General features: G+C 45.4%; 3 protein-coding genes across 3 annotated transcripts in view; 1 reads left to right on the top strand and 2 right to left on the bottom strand.

Moving 5' to 3' along the window:
* LOC138732498 (antigen WC1.1-like) overlaps positions 1–22330 on the bottom strand; it is a 236620-nt gene that overhangs the window by 124117 nt on the left and 90173 nt on the right. The gene's annotated exons all lie outside the window — the stretch shown is intronic.
* LOC138732470 (scavenger receptor cysteine-rich type 1 protein M130-like) overlaps positions 1–22330 on the top strand; it is a 107785-nt gene that overhangs the window by 20770 nt on the left and 64685 nt on the right. The gene's annotated exons all lie outside the window — the stretch shown is intronic.
* Positions 17117–18034, bottom strand: LOC138732553 (olfactory receptor 14J1-like). The gene has a single exon (XM_069879172.1). The coding sequence runs from the start codon at positions 18032–18034 to the stop codon at positions 17117–17119; it is 918 nt and encodes a 305-aa protein (XP_069735273.1).

Here is a 22330-nt window from a genome sequence, read left to right on the forward strand (position 1 = left end):
AAAGTGTGCCAGAGCAGTTACAAGAAACAGATGATGAGTGGTTGAACAAAGAATCTTGAGGAAGCAGTAGGAACTCTTCTTTACATCATAGAAATCAAATTTATTCTATTACAAAATCCATCTAAAGTTTTAATCAAGATTTTTAATATCCACTAACCAATAAATGAAATATATATTAGAGATTGATAATAGAAAGAGGTTGTTGCTAATTTTCTAGAATTCGAGCTATTTTAAATCTTTGGTAGTTGCTTTTCATTCTTTTATGATATGGAAGTGTAATATTGTAGTAGCGATGCATAGAAATTTAGAAATTTCAAATTAGAATTTTCCTCCACGCAATCGATATTTCTCCGTATTTAATGTCACCCATAACGTATTTATCTTATACTCCTTCCTCCTATACTCTGCAGCAGGGACATAAGGCACTGTCTTTTTATGATAAAGAAGTTTATGATATCAATAGTTTCTTAAGTGCCACCGTTGAATAAAGAAATATATTAGCATTTTTTTCTATATATTTTTGCAGGCAGCTTGAAAAACAGGTGATGCACCTCACAACATAGATATGAATAAACATAATCCATGCAGAAGTTTTCATCCTCCCCGTCAGTTTATTTCAACTGCCTCTGGAACATGCTCCATTTTTTTACATTTTGAGGTCCACAGTTTAACTTAAAGAAGAACACAGCCAGGAAATGTTCTGTTTACTCTCCTCTCAAATAAAGTTTAGTTTAAGGACACAAATATAGGACATCATAAATGGATATCCAATTGAATACAAGATAAATAGTTGTGCAAAGGAAGTATTCATATATAAGAAAGAATTTTAGTGATAACTTCTTAAAATTAGCTGATGGTTCTTCCTTGAGATCTATGCATTCACATTATTTAAAAAAACCCCACGCCATTCCAGTTCCCGCACCCCGCACATTCCCACGCGCCACCTATTCCCATTCTCTGCTCATTCCCAGGGCGCCTCTCATCCCATGTTCCATCCTCTGCCCTTCCCTATCACATGCTCTGCCTCTTTCCCACACTCCGCCTCTTCCAATGCTCCACCCTATCCAACATCCTGCCGGTTCCCATGCTCTGCCTATTTCATGGACTGGAAAAATTAACAATATATTTCTGTCACAGCAATTGCCTGCATGCCTTATTATATTTTATTCAATTATGTCCGACATTAAATAGGGACTAATGTCGATCTAGTAGAGGAAAATTCTAATGTGAAATTTCGAATTTTCTATTTATCGCTATTTAATCTTACTTCTTCATTCCAAAAAAGAATGAAAAGTAGAAACCAAAGATTTAAAATATCTCAAACTCTAGACAATTACCAAAAACCACTTTCTATTTTCAAAATCTATTATATGATGGGGAGGAGGAAAACATCTGCATGGATTCTGCTTATTCATATCTATGTTGTTAGGTACGTCATTTGTCTCTCAATCTGCCTGCCAAAAATATATACAGAAAATTCCTAATGTCTTTCTTTATTTTATGTTGGCACTTAAGAAACAGCTGAGTACATAACCTTCTGTATTGTACAAAGTAATACCAAATGTCCCTGCTACAGATTATAGGAGAAAGGGTGTATAAAATAAATACATTATGGGCGATATGGAATTGGGAGAATTGTCGATCAAGTGGAGGAAAATTCTAATTTGAAATTTCTACATTTCTACTCACTGCTATTTATTCTTAATATTTCATTGCAGAAAAGAAGGGAAAGTAGCTACCAAAGATTTAAAATATCTCAAATTCTAGACAGTTACCAAAACCCTCTTTCTCTTATAAAACTCTACTATAGATTTCATTTATTGGTTAACGTATATTCAAAATCTTGAACAAAATTTTAGTTGGATCGTATGGTAAAGTTTGGCCTTTCGTAAAATATAAATTTTATTTCTATGATGTAAAGAAGAGTTCTTCCTGCTTCCTCAAGATTTCTATGTAGGTGTAGGGTTACAGTTAGTGTCGTTAGGGTTAGGGTCATTAGTGTTAGGTTTATGGTTAGGGTTAGTGACATTAGTTTCAGGGTTACTGTTACGGTTCTGTATAAGATTTGGGTTAGTGACATTAGGGATAGGATTAGGGTTATCGATATTAGACTTAGTGTTAAGGTTAAGGTTAGAGTTCCAAAGACCAGACTATTTCCCATACCCAACCCATTCCCAAACCCCACCTTGTCCCACGCTCTGCCCCATCCTAAGCCCCGCCTTTTTCAATACCCCACTCATTCCCACACTCGAGCTATGTCCAACACCCCACCCATTACCGTTCATCAAACCATCACAAGTTCTGCTTATTTCCCACTCCCAAACCATTCCCATACTCTGTCCCATCCCCTGCTCAATCCTCTGCCTCACCCATAACCACACTGCACATAGAACAACAACTTGGCTATTGCCATGATCCTTCTATTCTCACACTAAGCCCGTTCCCATGACCTGCTTCTTCCCACACTCCACCTATTTCCCACGCCTCGCCAATTCCCACCACCTGCTTGCTCCCATGCTCCATCATCAGCCGTGCCTGATCTCGCACCCCACCCATTCCCATGCTCTGCTTTACCCACGCTCTGCCAATTCCCAAACCCCACCCATTCCCATGCTCTGCCTGTACCTACGCCCCACCAGTTCCCATGCTCTGACTGTTCCCACGCCCTGTATTTTCCCATACCCCACCCATTCCCGCACTCTTCCTCTTCCCACTCCCTGCCCGTTCCCGCGCCCCAACAATTCCCACGCCCTGTCTGTTCCCATGCCCCACCCATTCCTGCACTCTTCCTCTTCCCACTCCCTGCCCGTTCCCACGCCCCAACAATTACCACGCCCTGTCTGTTCCCATGCCCCACCCATTCCCATGCTCTGCCTGTTCCCACGCCCTGCCCGTTCCCAAGCCCCGCCTATTTCCCACGCCCTACCCGGAGCGTGAACATGGGAGGGGCACGGGGAAATTTAGACAGTAGCGTCATGGAATCAAACACAGAGATCAAGATGATCAGCGAGTGTTCAATTGATTGAGCTTAGCTCTTTCTTTATAAACCCTTTCTGGTCACATTCCTGGGTGCCCACGAGGGTATCTACAGTGTATTGGTTAAAGGGAGCTGTCCATAAAGCTATTACTAACATAGAATTTGCTAAAATACTGCACAGGCTAAGAAACCAAGGTACCTTCAAATAAACTATGTTGATAGTTCTCTTGAATCGTTTTCCTTTCAGCTGGTGCTTGTTCCCACTGAAATAGCTCTTGTATTCCTTTCAGCTGGCCTTTGTTTATCTTTCAACTCTCTGTGTCAAGGCTTTGATAGAATTGCTCAGTCCCACAGCATCCAGGCCATCTTCTCTGTACAACGTTGCCACAGGAAAAGACAGAGTGTGGGAATGGGTGGGGCATGAGAAGGGGCAGGGTGTGGGAAGAGTCAGAGCGTGGGAATGGGTGGGGTGCGGGAATGGGCGGGGCTGAGGTTGGAGCGTGGGAAAAAGCAGATGATGGGAATGGGCAGGGCGTGGGAAATAGGAAGAGAGTGGGAAGAAGCAGGTCATGGGAAAGGGTTCGGTGTGAGACTAGAAGGAGCATGGCAATAGCCAGGTTGTAGGAATATGTGCAGTGTGGGTATTGGTGGGACAGGAGATGGAAGAGGGGAAGAGGCAGAGCATGGGAAGTGTTTGGGCATTGAAAATAAGCAGAACTTAGGATGGTGTGATGAATGGGAATGGGTGGGGTGTTGGACATAGCTGGAGTGTGGGAATTAGTGGGGCATGGAAAGAGGCGGGGCTAAGGATTGGGCAAAGCATGGGATACAGTGGGGCTTTGGAACGGGCTGGGCGTGGGAAATAATCTGGTCCTTGGAACTCTAACCTTAACCCTCACCCTAAGGCTTATAGGAGCAAAGTCCTACGATCCATATTCAGCCCGCCCATTCCCGCCCTCTGCCTATTCCCCATGCTCTGTTCTTGGCCCAGACGCTTCCCACTCTCCACCTATTACCCACGTTCCACCATAGCTCCACTCCACCCGTTCCCACCTTCCTCCTCTACTCACGCCCCGCGCTTGCCCACGCCATTCCACTTCCCACACCCCGCATATTCCCACGCGCCACCTATTCCCACTCTCTGCTCATTCCCAGGGCTCGTCTCATCCCATGCTCCATCCTCTGCCCTTCCCTATCACATGCTCTGCCTCTTTCCCACACTCCGCCTCTTCCAATGCTCCGCCCTATCCAACATCCTGCCCATTCCCATACTCTGCCTAGTTCATGGACTGGAAAATTAACACCATATTTCTGTCATTATATTTTATTCAATTATGTCAGACATTAAATAGGAAGAAGTGTCTATCTGCTAGGGGAAAATTCTAATTTGAAATTTCTAATTTTCTATTCATCTTTATTTAATCTTACTCTTCCATTGCATAAAATTTAAAAGTAATAACCAAAGATTTGAAATATCTCATACTCTAGACAACTACCCAAAACCACTTTTTATTATCAAAATCTACTCTATGATGGGGAGGAGGAAAACATCTGCATGGATTATGCTTATTCATATCTATGTTGTTAAGTACGTCAATTGTCTCTCCATCTGCCTGCCAAAAATATGTACAGAAAACTCCTAATATATGTCTTTATTTTATGGTGGCTCTTAAGAAACAACTGAGAACATAACCTTCTATATTGTACAAAATAGTGCCAGATGTCCCTGCTACAGAGTATAGGAGAAAGGAGGTATAAAAATAAATACATTATAGGTGACATTAAATAGGGAGAAATGTCGATATGGTTGAGGAAAATTCTAATTTAAAATTACTAAATTTCTATTCATCACTATTTAATCTTACTCTTCCATTACATAAGAGTGAAAAGTGGCTACCAAAGATTTATAGTATCTCAAACTCTAGGCTATTATGAAAACCCTCATTCTGTTAACAAACTCTACTATATATTTCCTTTATTGGTAAGTGAATATTCAAAATCTTTAAGAAAATATTAAATGGATTGCATGGTTAAATTTGACCTTTCATAAAAGTATAAATTTGATTTGTATGATTTAAAGAAGAGTTCTTCCTTCTTCCTCAAGATTTCTACATAGTGGCGGGGTTACAGTTAGTGTCGTTAGGGTTAGGGTCATTAGTGTTAGGTTTATGGTTAGGGTTAGTGACATTAGTTTCAGGGTTACTGTTATGGTTCGGTTCATGATTTGGGTTAGCGACATTAGGCTTAGGATTAGGGTTAGCGCTATTAGTGTTAAGGTTAAGGTTAGAGTTCCAAAGACCAGACTCTTTCTCATAGCCAACCCATTCCCAAACCCCACCTTTTCGCATGCTCTGACCGATTCTACGCCCCGCCTCTTTCCATGCCCCACTCATTCCCACACTCCAGCTATGTTGAACACCCTGCCCATTCCCATTCATCACACCATCACAAGTTCTGCTTATTTCCCACTCCCGAACCATTCCCACGCTCTGTCTCTTCCCCTGCTCAATCCTCTGCCTCACCCATACCAACACTGCACATATTCCTGCCACCTGGCAATTGCCACGCTCCTTCTAGTCTCACACTAAGCCCGTTCCCATGACCTGCTTCTTCCCACACTCCACCTATTTCCCACGCCTCGCCAATTCCCACCACCTGCTTGCTCCCATGCTCCATCCTCAGCCGCGCCTGAACTCGCACCCCACCCATTCCCATGCTCTGCTTTTCCCATGCTCTGCCAATTCCCAAACCCCACCCATTCCCATGCTCTGCCTCTACCTACGCCCCACCAGTTCCCATGCTCTGACTGTTCCCACGCCCTGTATTTTCCCATACCCCACCCATTCCCACACTCTTCCTCTTCCCACTCCCTGCCCGTTCCCACGCCCCAACAATTCCCACGCCCTGTCTCTTCCCATGCCCCACCCATTCCCATGCTCTGCCTGTTCCCACACCCTGCCCATTCCCAAGCCCCACCCTTTCCCACGCTCTACATTTTCCCACGCCCTGCCCGTTCCCAAGCCCCGCCTATTTCCCACGCCCTACCCAGAGCGTGAACATGGGAGGGGCACGGGGAAATTTAGACAGTAGCGTCATGGAATCAAACACAGAGATCAAGATGATCAGCGGGTGTTCAATTGATTTAGCTTAGCTGTTTCTTTATAAACCCTTTTTGGTCACATTCCTGGGTGCCCACGAGGGTATCTACAGTGTATTCTTGGTTAAAGGGAGCTGTCCATAAAGCTATTACTAACATAGAATTTGCTAAAATACTGCGCATGCTAAGAAACCAAGTGACATTCAAATAAACTATGTTGATAGTTCTCTTGAATCATTTTTCTTTCAGCTGGTGCTTGTTCCCACTGAAATAGCTCTTGTATTCCTTTCAGCTGTCCTTTTTTTTACCTTTTAACTCTCTGTTTCAAGGCTTTGATAGAATTGCTCAGTCCCACAGCATCCAGGCCATCTTCTCTGTACAACGTTGCCACAGGAAAAGACAGAGTGTGGGAATGGGTGGGGCATGAGAAGGGGCGGGGTGTGGGAAGAGTCAGAGCGTGGGAATGGGTGGGGTGCGGGAATGGGCAGGGCTGAGGTTGGAGTGTGGGAAAAAGCAGATGATGGGAATGGGCAGGGCGTGGGAAATAGGAAGAGAGTGGGAAGAAGCGGGTGATGGGAAAGGGTTCGGTGTGAGACTAGAAGGAGCGTGGCAATAGCCAGGTCGTAGGAATATGTGCAGTGTGGGTATGGGTGGGGCAGGGGATGGAAGAGGGGAAGAGGCAGAGCGTGGGAACTGTTCGGGCATGGAAAATAAGCAGAACTTAGGATGGTGTGATGAATGGGAATGGGTGGGGTGTTGGACATAGCTGGAGTGTGGGAATTAGTGGGGCATGGAAAGAGGCGGGGCTAAGGATCGGGCAAAGCATGGGATACGGTGGGGCTTTGGAACAGACTGGGCGTGGGAAATAGTCTGGTCTTTGGAACTCTAACCTTAACCCTAACCCTAAGGCTAATATCACTAATCGTAATCCTAACCCTAATGTCGCTAACCCAAACCAGAAACCGAACCACAACCGTAACCTTAAAGCCAATGTCACTAACCCTAACCATCACCCTAACCCTAACGCCCCTAACCATAAACCTACCCCTACGTAGAAAACTTGAGGAAGCATTAAGAACTCTTCTTTACATCATAGAAATCAAATTTAATCTATTAGGAAAGGGTTAACATTTACCAAACAATCCATCTAATTTTTTTTTCAAGATTTTGAATATTCATTTACCAAACAATGAAATAGATAGTAGAGTTTGATAGAAGAAATAGGGTTTTGGTAATTGTCTAGAGTTTGAAATTTTTATATCTTTGGTAGGTACTTTTCATTCTTTTATGCAATGGAGGAGTAAGATTAAATAGTAATGAATAGAAATTTAGAAATTTCAAATTAGAATTTTCCTCCACAAAATTGACATTTCTCCCTATTCATTGTCGCCCACAATGTATTTATTTTAGAAAGCCTTTCTCCTATATTCTGTAGGAGGGACATCTGACACTCTTTTGTACAATTCAGAAGGTTATGTTCTCAGTTGTTTCTTAAGTGCCACCACAGAATATACAAATACATCAGCAATTTTCTGTATTTCTTTTTGGCAGTCAGCTTGAGAGACAAATGATGTACCTCACAACCTAGAGATGAATAAGCATAATCCATGCAGGTGTTTTCTTCCTCCCCATCAGTTTATTTCAACTGCCTCTGGAACATGCTCCATTTTTTGCCTTTTGAGGTCCACAGCTTAACTTCAAGAAGAACATAGCCAGGAAATGTTCTGTTTACTCTCCTCTCAAATAAAGACTTTTTTTTGGGAGGAAATATAGGTCAACTTTCAACGGATATCCAATTGAATACAAGAGAACTAGTTCTTGAAAGGAAGTGTTGATACATAAGAAAATTTTACTGGTAAGTTCTTAAAATGAGCTGATGGTTCTTCCTTAAGATCTATGCATTTCTATTTTATGCATTCAGAACTCTATTAGTCACCAATGATTTATCAGAAGCTATGTTTTTGAGATCAGTAAATTCACCTGTTTTCTCCTCTCCAAAGTGTGCCAGAGCAGTTCCAGGACACAGATGAGGAGTGGTGAAGTAAAAAATCCTAGTCTTTAAGTCGCAGACCAAGCTCATATATGTTCACATCTCACAAAAGAGACATATTCTGAAAAATTTCTCTAGTACCTTGCAAAGTGGAGAATACTCTGCCAAACACTGTGTCAGTTACTCTTACACTTTGGCAACACTAAATCAAAAGAATCATGCTGTCTCATTTGCACCTTCAGGTGGGAATTGACAGGGTGTGGGAACCCAGAGATTTCAAATAGAAATTTCAAATTAGAATTTTCCTCCCCCCAATGGACATTGAAATTTCTAAATTCCTATTCATTGCTATTTAATCTTACTCTTTCATTGCATAAAAGAATGAAAAGTAGCTACACAATATTTAAAATACCTCAAATTCTAGACAATTACCAAAACCCACTTGCTGTTATCAAAATCCACTATCGTCTAGATGATGGGGAAGAGGAAAACATCTGCATGGATTATGCTTATTCATCTCTATCTTGTGAGGTACATCATTTGTCTCTCAAGCTACCTGCCAAAAATAAATACAGAATATTCCTAATAAATTTCTTTATTCTATGGTGGCACTTAAGATCCAACTGAGAACATAACCTTCTCTGTTGTACAAAATAGTGCCAGATGTCCCTGCTACAGTTTAGAGGAGAAAGGTGGGACAAAAATAAATACGTTATGGGTGACAATAAATAGGGAGCAATGTCGACATGGTGGAGGAAGATTGTGATTTAAAATTTCTAAATTTGTATTCATCACTGTTTAATCTTACTCTTCCATTGCATAGAAGGATGAAAAGTGTCTACCAAAGATTTAAAATATCTCAAATTCTAGGCAATTGCCAATCCCCTATTTCTATTATCAAACTCTACTATTTATTTCATTTATAGGTAAGTGAATATTCAAAAATCTTGAAGAAAATTTTAGATGGATCTTATGGTAAAATTTGACCTTCATAAAGGTATAAACTTGATTTCTATGATGTAAAGAAGAGTTCTTCCTGCTTCCTCAAGATTTCTACGTAGGGATAGGGTTCCGGTTAGGGACGTTCGGTGTGGGTCATTAGGGTTAGATTTATGGTTAGGGTTACCGACATTAGGTTTAGGGCTACAGTTCTGGTTCGTTTTATGATTTGAGTTAGCGACATTAGGGTTACGATTAGGGTTAGTGATATTAGGGTTTGGGTTAGGGTTAGATTTCCAAAGACCAGACTACTTCCAGGGCCAAACCCGTTCCCAAACCCCAGCTTTTTCCCATGCTCTGCACCACCCTAAGCCCCTCCTTTTTCCATGCCCCACTAATTCCAAAACTCCAGCCATGTTCAATACCCCGTCCATTCCCCTTCATCACACCATCACAAGTTCTGCTTATTTCCCACTCCCGAACCATTCCCACGCTCTGCCTCACCCATACCAACACTGCACATATTCCTGCCACCTGGCTATTGCCACGCTCCTTCTAGTCTCACACTAAGCCCGTTCCCATCACCTGCTTCTTCCCACACTCCACCTATTTCCCACGCCTCGCCAATTCCCACCACCTGCTTGCTCCCATGCTCCATCATCAGCTGCGCCTGATCTCGCACCCCACCCATTCCCATGCTCTGCTTTTCCCACGCTCTGCCAATTCCCAAACCCCACCCATTCCCATGCTCTGCCTGTACCTACGCCCCACCAGTTCCCATGCTCTGACTGTTCCCACGCCCTGTATTTTCCCATACCCCACCCATTCCCGCACTCTTCCTGTTCCCACTCCCTGCCCGTTTCCGCGCCCCAACAATTCCCACGCCCTGTCTGTTCCCATGCCCCACCCATTCCCATGCTCTGCCAGTTCCCACACCCTGCCCGTTCCCAAGCCCCACCCTTTCCCACGCTCTACCTTTTCCCATGCCCTGCCCGTTCCCAAGCCCCGCCTATTTCCCACGCCCTACCCGGAGCGTGAACATGGGAGAGGCACGGGGAAATTTAGACAGTAGCGTCATGGAATCAAACACAGAGATCAAGATGATCAGCGAGTGTTCAATTGATTTAGCTTAGCTGTTTCTTTATAAACCCTTTTTGGTCACATTCTTGGGTGCCCACGAGGGTATCTACAGTGTATTCTTGGTTAAATGTAGCTGTCCATAAAGCTATTACTAACATATTCTTGGCTAAAGTATTGCACATGATAAGAAACCAAATTACATTCAAATAAACTATGTTGATAGTTCTCTTGAATAACTTTTCTTTCAGCTGGTTCTTGTTCCCACCCAACTAGCTCTTGTATTCCTTTCAGCTGGCCTTTTTGTTACCTTTCAACTCTCTGTTTCAAGGCTTTGATAGAATTGCTCCGTCCCACAGCATCCAGGCCATCTTCTCTGTACAACGTTGCCACAGGAAAAGACAGAGTGTGGGAATGGGTGGGGCATGAGAAGGGGCAGGGTGTGGGAAGAGTCAGAGCGTGGGAATGGGTGGGGTGCGGGAATGGGCGGGGCTGAGGTTGGAGCGTGGGAAAAAGCAGATGATGGGAATGGGCAGGGCGTGGGAAATAGGAAGAGAGTGGGAAGAAGCGGGTGATGGGAAAGGGTTCGGTGTGAGACTAGAAGGAGCGTGGCAATAGCCAGGTCATAGGAATATGTGCAGTGTGGGTATGGGTTGGCAAGGGATGGAAGAGGGGAAGATACAGAGCGTGGGAACTGTTCGGGCATGGAATATATAATCAGAACTTGTGATGGTGTTATGAATTGGAATGGGTGGGGTGTTGGACATAGCTGGAGTGTGGGAATTAGTGGGGCATGGAAAGAGGCGGGGCTAAGGATCGGGCAAAGCATGTGATGAGGTGGGGCTTTGGAACGGGCTGGGCGTGGGAAATATTCTGGTCCTTGCAACTCTAACCTTAACCCTAACCCTAAGGCTTATAGGAGCAAAGTCCTACGCTGCGTATTCAGGCCCGCCGACTCCCACCCTCTGCCTATTCCCCATGCTCTGTCCTTGGCCCAGCCACTTCCCACTCTCCACCTATTTCCCACGTTCCACCACAGCTCCACTCCACCGATTCCCACCTTCCTCCTATATTCACGCCCCGCCCTTTCCCATGCCATTCCAGTTCCCACACCCCGCACATTCCCATGTGCCACCTATTCCCACTCTCTGCTCATTCCCAGGGCTCGTCTCATCCCATGTTCCATCCTCTGCCCTTCCCTATCCCATGCTCTGCCTCTTTCCCACACTCCGCCTCTTCCAATGCTCCGCCCTATCCAACATCCTGCCCATTCCCATACTCTGCCTAGTTCATGGACTGGAAAATTAACACCATATTTCTGTCATTATATTTTATTCAATTATGTCAGACATTAAATAGGGGGAAATGTCGATCTTGTGGAGGAAAATTCTAATTTGATATTTCTAATTTTCTATTCATCGCTATTTAATCTTACTCTTTCATTGCATAAAAAAATTAAAAGTAGTAACCAAAGATTTAAAATATCTCATACTCTAGACAACTACCCAAAACCACTTTCTATTTTCAAAATCTACTATATTATGGGGAGGAGGAAAACATCTGCATGGATTATGCTTATTCATATCTATGTTGTTAGGTATGTCAATTGTCTCTCTATCTGCCTGCCAAAAATATGAACAGAAAATTCCTAATATATGTCTTTATTTTATGGTGGCTCTTAAGAAACAACTGAGAACATAACCTTCTTTATTGTACAAAATAATGCCAGATGTCCCTGCTACAGTGTATAGGAAAAAGGGGGTACAAAACTAAATACATTATAGGCGACATTAAATAGGGATAAATGTCGATATGGTTGAGGAAAATTCTAATTTTAAATTACTAATTTCTATTCATCACTATTTAATCTTACTCTTCCATTGCATAAAAGAATGAAAAGTGGCTACCAAAGATTTATAGTGTCTCAAACTCTAGGCTATTACCAAACCCCTCATTCTATTAACAAACTCTACTATATATTTCCTTTATTGGTAAGTGAATATTCAAAATCTTTAAGAAAATATTAAATGGATTGCATGGTTAAATCTGACCTTTCATAAAAGTATAAATTTTATTTCTATGATTTAAAGAAGAGTTCTTCCTGCTTCCTCAAGATTTCTACGTAGAGGCGGGGTTACAGTTAGTGTCGTTAGGGTTAGGGTCATTAGTGTTAGGTTTAGGTTAGGGTTAGTGACATTAGTTTTAGGTTTAGTGTTATGGTTCAGTTCATGATTTGGGTTAGCGAAATTAGGGTTAGGATTAGGGTTATCGATATTAGACTTAGTGTTAAGGTTAAGGTTAGAGTTCCAAAGACCAGACTACTTCTCATAGCCAACCCATTCCCAAACCCCACCTTTTCCCATGCTCTGCCTGATTCTACAGCCGGCCTCTTTCCATGCCCCACTCATTCCCACACTCCAGCTATGTCGAACACCCCGCCCATTCCCATTCATCACACCATCACAAGTTCTGCTTATTTCCCACTCCCGAACCATTCCCACGCTCTCTCTCTGCCCCTGCTTGATCCTATGACTCGCCCATACCCACACTGCACAAATTCCTACAACCTGGCTATTGCCAAGCTCCTTCTAGTCTCACACTAAGCCCGTTCCCATGACCTGCTTCTTCCCACACTCCACGTATTTCCCACGCTTCGCTGATTCCCATCACCTGCTTGTTCCCATGCTCAATCCCCAGCCCCGCCTGATCCCACACCCCAGCATTCCCATGCTCTGCCTGTTCCCACACCCTACCCGTTCCCATAACCTGCCCTTTCCCACGCCCCACCCTTTCCCACGCTCTACCTTTTCCCACGCCCTGCCCTTTCCCAAGCCCTGCCTATTTCCCACGCCCCACCCAGAGCGTGGGCATGGGAGGGGCACGAGAAAATTTAGACGGGAGCCTCACGGAATCAAACGCAGAGATCAATGTGATCAGAGAGTGTTCAATTTATTGAGCTTAGCTCTTCCTTTCTAAAGCCTTTTTGGTCACATTCCTGGGTGCCCACGAGGGTATCTCCAGTGTATTCTTGGTTAAAGGGAGCTGTCCATAAAGCACATACTACCAAATAAGAATGCACCCTTAGCAAGTTAGCGGACAACACTAAGCGGGGTGGAAGTGTCGATCTGCTGGAGGGTCGGGAAGCTCTGCAAAGGGATCTGAACAGGCTGGACAGCTGGGCAGAGACAAATGGCATGAGGTTATCAAGGCCAAATGCCAGGTCCTGCACTTGGGACACAACAACCCTATGCGGTGCTACAGACTAGGAGAAGTCTGTCTAGAAAGCTGCCTGGAAGAGAGGGACCTGGGGGTGTTGGTTGACAGTGACTGAACATGAGCCAGCAGTGGCCCAGGTGGCCAAGAAGGCCAATGGCATCTTGGCTGGGATCAGAAATGACGTGGCCAGCAGGTCCAAGGAGGTTCTTCTCCCTCTGTACTTGGCACTGGTGAGACTGCACCTCAAATCCTGTGTTCAGTTCTGGGCCCCTCACCACAAGAAGGATTTTGAGGCTCTGGAGCGAGTCCAGAGAAGAGCAACAAAGCTGGTGAAGGGGCAGGAGAACAGGCCTTATGAGGAGTGGCTGAGAAAGCTGGGGGTGTTTAGCCTGGAGAAGAGGAGGCTGAGGGGTGACCTCATTGCTCTCTACGACTTCCTGAAAGGAGTTGTGGAGAGGAGGGAGCTGGCCTCTTCTCCCAAGTGACAGGGGACAGGACAAGAGGGAATGGCCTCAAGCTCCGCCAGGGGAGATTTGAGCTGGATATTAGGAAAAAAAATAATTCACAGTAAAGGTCATTGGGCACTGGAACAGGCTGCCCAGGGAGGTGCTTGATTCACCTTCCCTGGAGGTGTTTAAGGGATGGGTGGATGAAGTGCTGAGGGACATGGTTTAGTGATTGATGGGAATGGTTGGACTCTATGATTCAATGATTCTGTGATTCTATGATTTATAGGCAGAAGAAGATGATGCGATCAGTGATGCTTAAGAGATCCAGTCATGAGTTTCCACACTGCATCCATGAACTGCTGGTTCCTTAGCTTTAGATGAGGAGGTTCAGTGCTGGAGGGAACACTGAGTACAAAAGTGACACCACCAGATCCAGTGATGGGGACGAGACTGAGTGGTGCTCAAGGTAGGCAAACAGTGTGGTGCTGACAAACAGGGAGACCTCGGCCAGGTGAGGGAGGCTCATGGAAGAGACTTTTTGCCATCCCTACTCTGAGGGGATCCTCCGCACAGCCCTGAAGATCTGCACATAGGACACCACAATGAAATCAAAACACCCAAAAGCTAAACAGGCACTAACAATTAGAAGCCCAAACTCCCTAAGGTCAGAGCATGAGCAGGAGAGCTTGATGACCTGGGGGATGTTACAGAAGAACTGTTCCACAGTATTGCCCTGGCAGAGGGACAGGGAAAATGTATTGGCTGTGGGCAGCAGAGCAATGAGAAACCCAGCGCCCCAAGGAGCTGCTGCGATTTGGACACAAGCTCTGGTGCCCAGGAGGGTCCCATAGTGCAGGGGTTTGCAGATGGCAAGGTAGTGGTCGTAGGATATGATGGTTAGAAGAGAATAATCTGCACAAAACAAGAAGACTACAAAGGAGATGTGAGCAGCACATCCTTCGTAGGAGATGGCCCTGGTGCCTCAGAAGGAACTGGACAGGGATTTAGGGACAGTGGTAGAGATGGAGGCCAGGTCAAGGGGGGTGCATTTGAGGAGGAAGAAGTACATGGGGGTGTGGATGTGGTGGTCACAGGCGATGGTGGTGGTGATGAGGCTCTGGCCCAGGAGGATAGCCAGGTAGATGCCCAGAAATGGCCAGAAGTGCTAGAGATGCAGCTCTTGGGTGTCTGTGAATGCCAGGAGGCATTCCTGAGCTGGCAGACAAGGATGGAGAGCAGGAAGATGCAGTCAAGGACCTGCTACGCCACCTGGACACTTACAGGTCTGTGGGCTGGATGGGATTCTCCCGAGAGTACAGACGGAGTTGGCAGAGGAACTTGTCAAGCCACTCTCCTTCATTTATCAGTGGAGGATTGCCAGTGTGACACCCAACTAAAAGAAAAGTCAGAAGGAGGATCTGGGGAACCACAGGCCTGTCAGCCTCATTTCAGTCCTGGGGAACATTATTGAGGGGATGATCCTGAGTGCACTCTCCAGGCAAGTGCAGGTCAACCAGAGGATCAGGCCCAGCCAGTAAAGGTTCATGATAGGCAGGTCCTTCTTGGCCGACCTGATCTTCTTCCATGACCAGGGGACCCACTTCGTGGATGTGGTTAAAACGGTGGATGTTGTCTACCTGGCCTTAAGTAAAGCCTTTGGCATTGTCTCTCACAGCATTCTGCTAGAGAAGCTGAGGGCTCATGGCTTGGAGGGGTGTTCTCTTTGCTGGGTAAAAATCAGCTGGATGGCTGTGCCCAGAGAGTTGTGGTGAACAGACCCATTTGGTGGCCAGTCACAAGCGGCATCCCCAGGGCTCTGTGTTTGGGCCAGTCTGGTTGAATATCTTTATTGATGATCTGTATGAGGGGATCAAGCGGTCTTTCAGTCGGTTTGCAGGTGACACCAAATTGGGTGAGAGGGTTGATCTGTTTGATTGCAGGAAGGCTCTGCAGAGGGACTTGGACAGTCCAGATCCATGGGTGGAGGCCAATTGCATGAGATTCAACACAGCTAAGTTCTGGGTCCTGCCTTGTATCAGCAATGATGTGGCCAGCAGGAGCAGGGAGGAGATCAACCCCCTGCACTCAGCACTGGTGAGGCCGAACCTTCAGTCCTGGGTTCAGCTTTGGGTCCCTCAGTACAAGTCAGACAACCACTGGGTGGAGCACATGCAGAGAAGGGGAACAGAGCTGGGGAAGGACAAGCTGAAGTCTGGAGATGAGGCTGAAGGGGGACCTCATTACTCTCTACAATTAACACAAAAGAGGTTTTGGAGAAGTGGCTGCTGGTCCCTTCTTCCAAGTAACAAGAGGAAATGGCCACCTGTTTCACCGGAGAGGTTTAGTCTGGATGTTAGGAAAAATTTCTTCACCAGCCATGTTGTCAAGAATTAGAAGTGGCTGGGAAGTGGCAGAGTCACCTTGCCTGGAGGCATTTAGAAACATGTAGGTTATTCCTATGGGACATGGTTGGAGGGAAACAACTTAGCTCTGTTAGGTTTATGATTGGACTTGATCATCTTAAGGAAACTTTCCTATCTAATCAATTCTGTGGGTACTTTGGCAGAAGATCTTCCCAGCCACGTTCTTGCTTCTGGCCTGACACTCTTAGAGACAGAACTGGCCTCACAGTCCCCTTGGGATCTATATGTGCCTCAATGGATTATGAATTTCTGAGATACAATAGATCTCATAACACCAGGCACATCCATTACCCTCCCAGGACTTGGCCAGATGAAAGGAGGCTTCTTTTACTACACATGGACTCATACTCTCCTGCTCAAGACACGGTGAACCAGATGAGGTTCATGACCTCAGCTCCTCACTGCCCTGAGGAGATTCCCTTCGGTCTATGGAAAGGCTGTTGTGGACTCAGCTCTGTCCCAAAAGTGTTCACTGCCTGTCCCTGCCTGCGGGCACAGCACTGCCACGCAGCACGGCTGGGACTAAGCTCAGAGCCTTACAGCAAGGCAAGGGGTGAGGAGGAGAGTGTGGAAATGGAGAGAGGACAGCGCTGGGAGATGAAATGCTGGTGCCTGGCAGTGCTGCAATGCTGGGACTCCTTTCCCCTCCACCTGTGCCCACAGGAACTGTCCCTGCAGCTTCAAAAAGATATTGGAGGAAAGATATCAAGGAACAGAACACTTGGAATATTCCTTTATTTTATTTAAATACACTGAGAGCACAGCTTCTCATCAACTCAGCCAATCATTAAGAAAAGAGAAGACTGTGAATTAAAATAAAGGATAACATTATTGCAATTTCAAAAACTAGCAACACCATCAGCAAATACAGAAGCCAGTCTGGGCTTGCTGTGATTTGCATGATAACTGCTATGCAGAAGGAGATGAGCAGTTCATTGCTTCAGAGAATCATCCAGTTATCAGTTTCCACACTGCATCCTTGAGCTGCTGGTTCCTAAAACTGTAGATGAGGGGGTTCAGTGCTGGAGTCACCACTGAGTATAGAACTGACACCGGCAGGTCCAGAGATGGAGAGGAGATGGCAGGATGTTTCAGGTAGGCAAATGCTCCAGTGCTGACAAACAGAGAGACCACGGCCAGGTGAGGGAGGCACGTGGAAAAGGCTTTCTGCCGCCCCTGCTCCGAGGGGATCCTCAGCACAGCCCTGAAGATCTGCACATAAGACACCACAATGAAAACAAAACAGACAAATACTACTAAGGCACTGACCATAAGAAGCCCAAGCTCCCTGAGGTAGGAGTATGAGCAGGAGAGCTTGAGGATCTGTGGGATTTCACAGAAGAACTGGTCTATAGCATTGCCCTGGCAGAGGGGCAGGGAAAATGTATTGGCCGTGTGCAGCAGAGCGTAGAGAAACGCAGAACCCCAGGCAGCTGCTGCCATGTGGACAGAAGCTCTGGTGCCCAGGAGGGTCCCGTAGTGGAGGGGTTTGCAGATGGCAACGTAGCGGTCATAAGACATGACAGTCAGAAGAGAATATTCTGCACAAAACAAGAAAAACACAAAGAAAACTTGGGCAACACATCCCATGTAGGAGATGGCCCTGGTGTCCCAGAAGGAATTGACCATAGATTTAGGGACAGTGGTTGAGATGGAGCCCAGGTCAAGAACAGACATGTTGAGGAGAAAGAAGTACATGGGGGTGTGGAGGTGGTGGTCACAGGTGATGGTGATGATGATGAGGCCGTTGCCCAGGAGGGCAGCCAGGTAGAGGCCCAGGAAGAGCCAGAAGTGCAAGAGCTGCAGCTCCCGTGTGTCTGCGAATGCCAGGAGGAGGAACTGGGTGATGGAGCTGCTGTTGGACATCTGCTGCCTCTGGATGTGAAACACTGAACAAAAAGAAAATTTCAGTAATAAGTTAGGGGGGACTTCTTTGAGTAAAATCAAAGCCATTTCTCGCACTTTACCCTTGCCACTGCTTTTCAGTTTCTCTCAGCCCTTCCTTAAGCTTTGTGCCTGCAACCCTTGTTGGTGCTGGCTGAATGTGCTGGAGGACCAGGTCCTCTGCCTGCTAGCTGCGAGGAGTCAGCCCTGCAGAGGGATCCACCTCACACCACCTAATATCTCACCCTTTCTGAAGGTCTCAGCCCCCACTTTCAGCCCGGAACACACACGGCTCATTTCAGAAACAAAACAACATTTTCTCTCTAGTTGCATCTCTGCTAATCTCAAGGGGCCTTCACGTAGCACAAAGATGTGATAAGGCAGGTTTGTATCCGGGAGGGAAGTTCACAGCTTGGAAGGACACCTCAAGGACAGCCAAGTGTCCTCATCATGCCATTTGTTGAAGGGACGTTCAGCTCCTTCCCCAGACGCACTGACTGCATTGCCCAGTGCCTCACAGCTCAGAGCAAAGCTGGGACACAGGTTCCCATGGACACAACTGCAGGAATAGAGCAACCAGTTCAGAGGGTGAGTCTGCAGCTGAAACTCCCATCCCCAGAGAGCCTGGCAGCAAGAACCAGAGAACAATAGAAAGAACAGAGACCAGGGGATAAACAGGGACAAAGAGAGTGAGGGTCTGGCTGTGGGAGGCCTGAGCAGAGGCAGCCAGGCACACAGACAGCGTTCCCTTTCCCCAGCTGTGCTCATCCCCTCCCAGACACCAACCATGCTGGGCAGTTGCTCTCAGCCCCTGGGCTCTGGAGAGGGAACTGGAGCTGTGGCTGCAGAGGAGGAGGCTCAGCCTTGGAGCCCAGAACCCTGAGGACAGAGGCTTTGCACTCCCTTACACAAACCTGCCTGTTTACAGGTCACTGCCTGGGCGCGGGTTCCTGTTTGCAGGTGGAAAAGGGCTGAACAACCTGATGGGTCCAGCAGAGGTGAGGCTGGTGCTGTCCATAGGCAGAGAAGTTACTGAAGGCATTTTACTATGGTCTTGACTGACCTAAAGTTCACTCAGAGCTGCAGTCCAGGAATCTCAGGGAACGATTAAACATGGAGTGCTCAATTCATATGTCTGCTTTTCTCTCATCCCCCTTACTCCCCTGGAAAAGGAAACAGAAAGCACAGTCACAGGGAAGATCCTTACCTTTATAGCAATCCTTGCCTTGACCTTCTCCTTGAGACATCCATTTGGAAATATTCTAGAAGTGTCCCAGAGCTCTTCGCAGCAGAATGATTCTGCCTTGCTGTGAGTTTCTCCTTCCACTGACAGTTTCTCCCCACCTCACCAGGATCAACTGCCATGACAGGCTGAGTGCTGACCCTGGAAGGTGCAGAACCTCTGTCCCAGCACACTGGGACACAGGGACCCTGTTTGGAAGGACAGCCCTGAGGAACTCAGTGGTGCCGATCCACCTTTATACCTCCACAGCCATCAGCAGAAGGCAGCTCTTGTGTTCTGTCTTTCTGATGGTTCAGTGCAGAGTCCCTCACGTCGTCCTCCTCTGCTCTAAAGAAAGTGAGATATTTGTACTTACAAATACCATGAGTTGTGGGATGAGCTCCTTTCAGGAGATCCCTCCAGGAACGGCTCCTGCGTTGTTCTACAGCCAGAGACTCACCTTGAGAAGAACTGTGAGGGTTCCTCTTGCAGGGAGCTCTCAGCATCCTCCCACCCCACCCTGCCTTTCCCCTCTCTCTGTCTCCCTCCTCTCCCCTCCCTGCCTGCAGGCAGTGCCCTCAGCCCTGCTGGGCTTTGCAGAGGAGCTGCTCCTGGACAGACCTGGCTCTTTGTAGTGCTGCCCACTTGCCACCATCTCCCTCCCTGCCAGGAGCCCAGCCCAGCTCAGCAGCAGAGGAGCAGCCCAAGGCAGCACTTTCTCTGCCCCCTCTGGGCTCCCTCGAGGTGTCCCTGGGGCTCTAGGGAAACCTGCTGAGAAACAGGCTGAACCCATCCCTGATGCTCCCCCCATCAGCTGGGAAGAGAAACTTATTTCCTACAATGTTACTGCATTAATTGTGAAGGAGAATCACTGAGGAGGAGGAGGAGGGGGGGTTGCGCCACCAGGAAAGTGACAGATAATGATCTCATTTCCCCAAGCTCTCAGAATGGAAAGAGAAAGGGATGTAAGGAAAAGGGATGCAAGTCCCATGTGGTCACTGCCAGAAATGGTGGGGCTGGGGAGGTGAGGAGCAAGGCTGTCTATGCAGGGTCAGACCTCAAGGGATGCTTTTCCATGCTGCCCAGACCAGGAGGTGACACTCAGCATCAACACCCATTGGAGGATGCTTCTGTTTTCTGTCCTCTGAGCTGAAAATTAGTGATATATAAACATTAAACTGAACGTATTTTTCTTGGGTGCATTTTGAAATCTTCCTCTTTAACCACACTGGGAAATGACTCCCGGGAGATGTACAAGTCTGAAGACCTGAAGAAAATGCCAGGAAGAGAAAGAGCTTGTTAAGGCTTTCTGTATTTTAATGAGACCCAGGGTGGATTTGCTAATGAGTCCTTGAACCTCAGCTGCTGAGAGGAGATTGAGCAAAGCTCTCAAGAAGTCAAGAACACAACTCAGAGTACCTTGAAGTATTAATTGGTCTCAATGAGGATTGTTACTAGCACAACATTCCCCAGGGACTCGTTAGTGCCGATAATTGGAGGCCATGATTGCAAGAGGGCAATTTTCTAGAATTTGAGATATTTTAAATCTTTGATAGCTCCTTTGCATTCTTTGATGAAATGAAATATTAAAATTACATAGCGATGAATAGAAACTTAGAAATTTCAAATCAGAATTTTCCTCTACCATATGGACATTTCCCCCTATTTAATGTCTCCCACAATGTATTTATTTTATAACCCTTTTCTCCTATATTCTGTAGCAAGGACTTCTGGCTCTATCTTGTACAATACAGAAGAATATATTGTCAGTTGTTTCTTAAGTGCCACCATAGAATAAAGAAATACATTAGAAATTTTCTGTATTTGTTTTTGGCAGGCAGCTTGAGAGACAAATGATGTACCTCACAACATAGATATGAATAAGCATAATCCATGCAGATGTTTTCCTCCTCCCCGTCAGTTTATTTCAACTGCCTCTAGATCATGCTCAATTTATTTTATCTTTTGAAGTACACAGCTTAACTTAAAGAAGAACATAGCCAGGAAATGTTCTGTTTACTCTCCTCTCAAATAAATTTTTGCTTTAGGAAGCAAATATAGGACAACTTTCAACGGATATCCAACTGAATACAAGATAACTAGTTATGCAAAGGAAGTATTGATACATAAGAAAGAATTTAAATGATAAGTTTTTATCTTTTGTTTTTTGCTTAAGATCTATGCATTTATAGTCATAAAAAAAATAAAAATACAACCAACAAACAAAGGAAAACACTTTTACCATAATTAGGTATCAAATGCCTTTATCAGTAGCTATGGTTTTGAGATCCTTAAATTCACCCATTTTCTCCTCTCCAAAGTGTGCCAGGGCAGTTCCAAGACACAGATGACGAGTGGTGAACTAGAAAATCCTAGTCTTTAAGTCGCAGACCAAGCTCATATGTGTTCACATCTCTCAAAAGAGACAGATTCCTAACCATTTCTATGGTACCTTGCAAAGTGGAGAATAATCTGCAAAAACCTGTCAGTTACTCTTACACTCTGACAACACAAAATGAAAAGAATGATGCTGTCTCAATTGCACATTAACCTCTTTCTGTTTATTCCTGGAAAAAAATATGAATTTTAAAATATCACACTTCCACTTATATTTAGTCTAGCTTAAAAATCCTTCTGCCCTACTTATTAATAAGTTTAATGCCTCTTTAAGCCTTCAAAATACTGCATGCATTAATCATGGTCATTGCAATGCATAAAGAGAGGTGCTATGAAAATTTACCAGAAACTTATTTTTCATTCGACTTGGGTTTAGTTTCAGGAAATACAGATTAATACTATTCTCAATCTTTTCCTCGTTTTACATTCCGTGCTCCTATGTTTGATCTTGAGGCTCTTCTTCTCACATTTAGTATGATAGAAAATAATTTATTCTGTATAATATCCTCTCAAAAAAAAATTAAAAAGCAAATATAGGAAAACTTTCAACTGATATCCAATAGAGTAAAAGATAACAAGGTATGCAGACAATAGCTGTGACAGAAATGTATTGTTAATGTTTGTAATCCACAAAAGTGGCAGAGCATGGGAACGGGCGG

Source organism: Phaenicophaeus curvirostris, chromosome 33 (genome assembly GCF_032191515.1).
Source record: "Phaenicophaeus curvirostris isolate KB17595 chromosome 33, BPBGC_Pcur_1.0, whole genome shotgun sequence".
Taxonomy (NCBI): domain Eukaryota; kingdom Metazoa; phylum Chordata; class Aves; order Cuculiformes; family Cuculidae; genus Phaenicophaeus; species Phaenicophaeus curvirostris.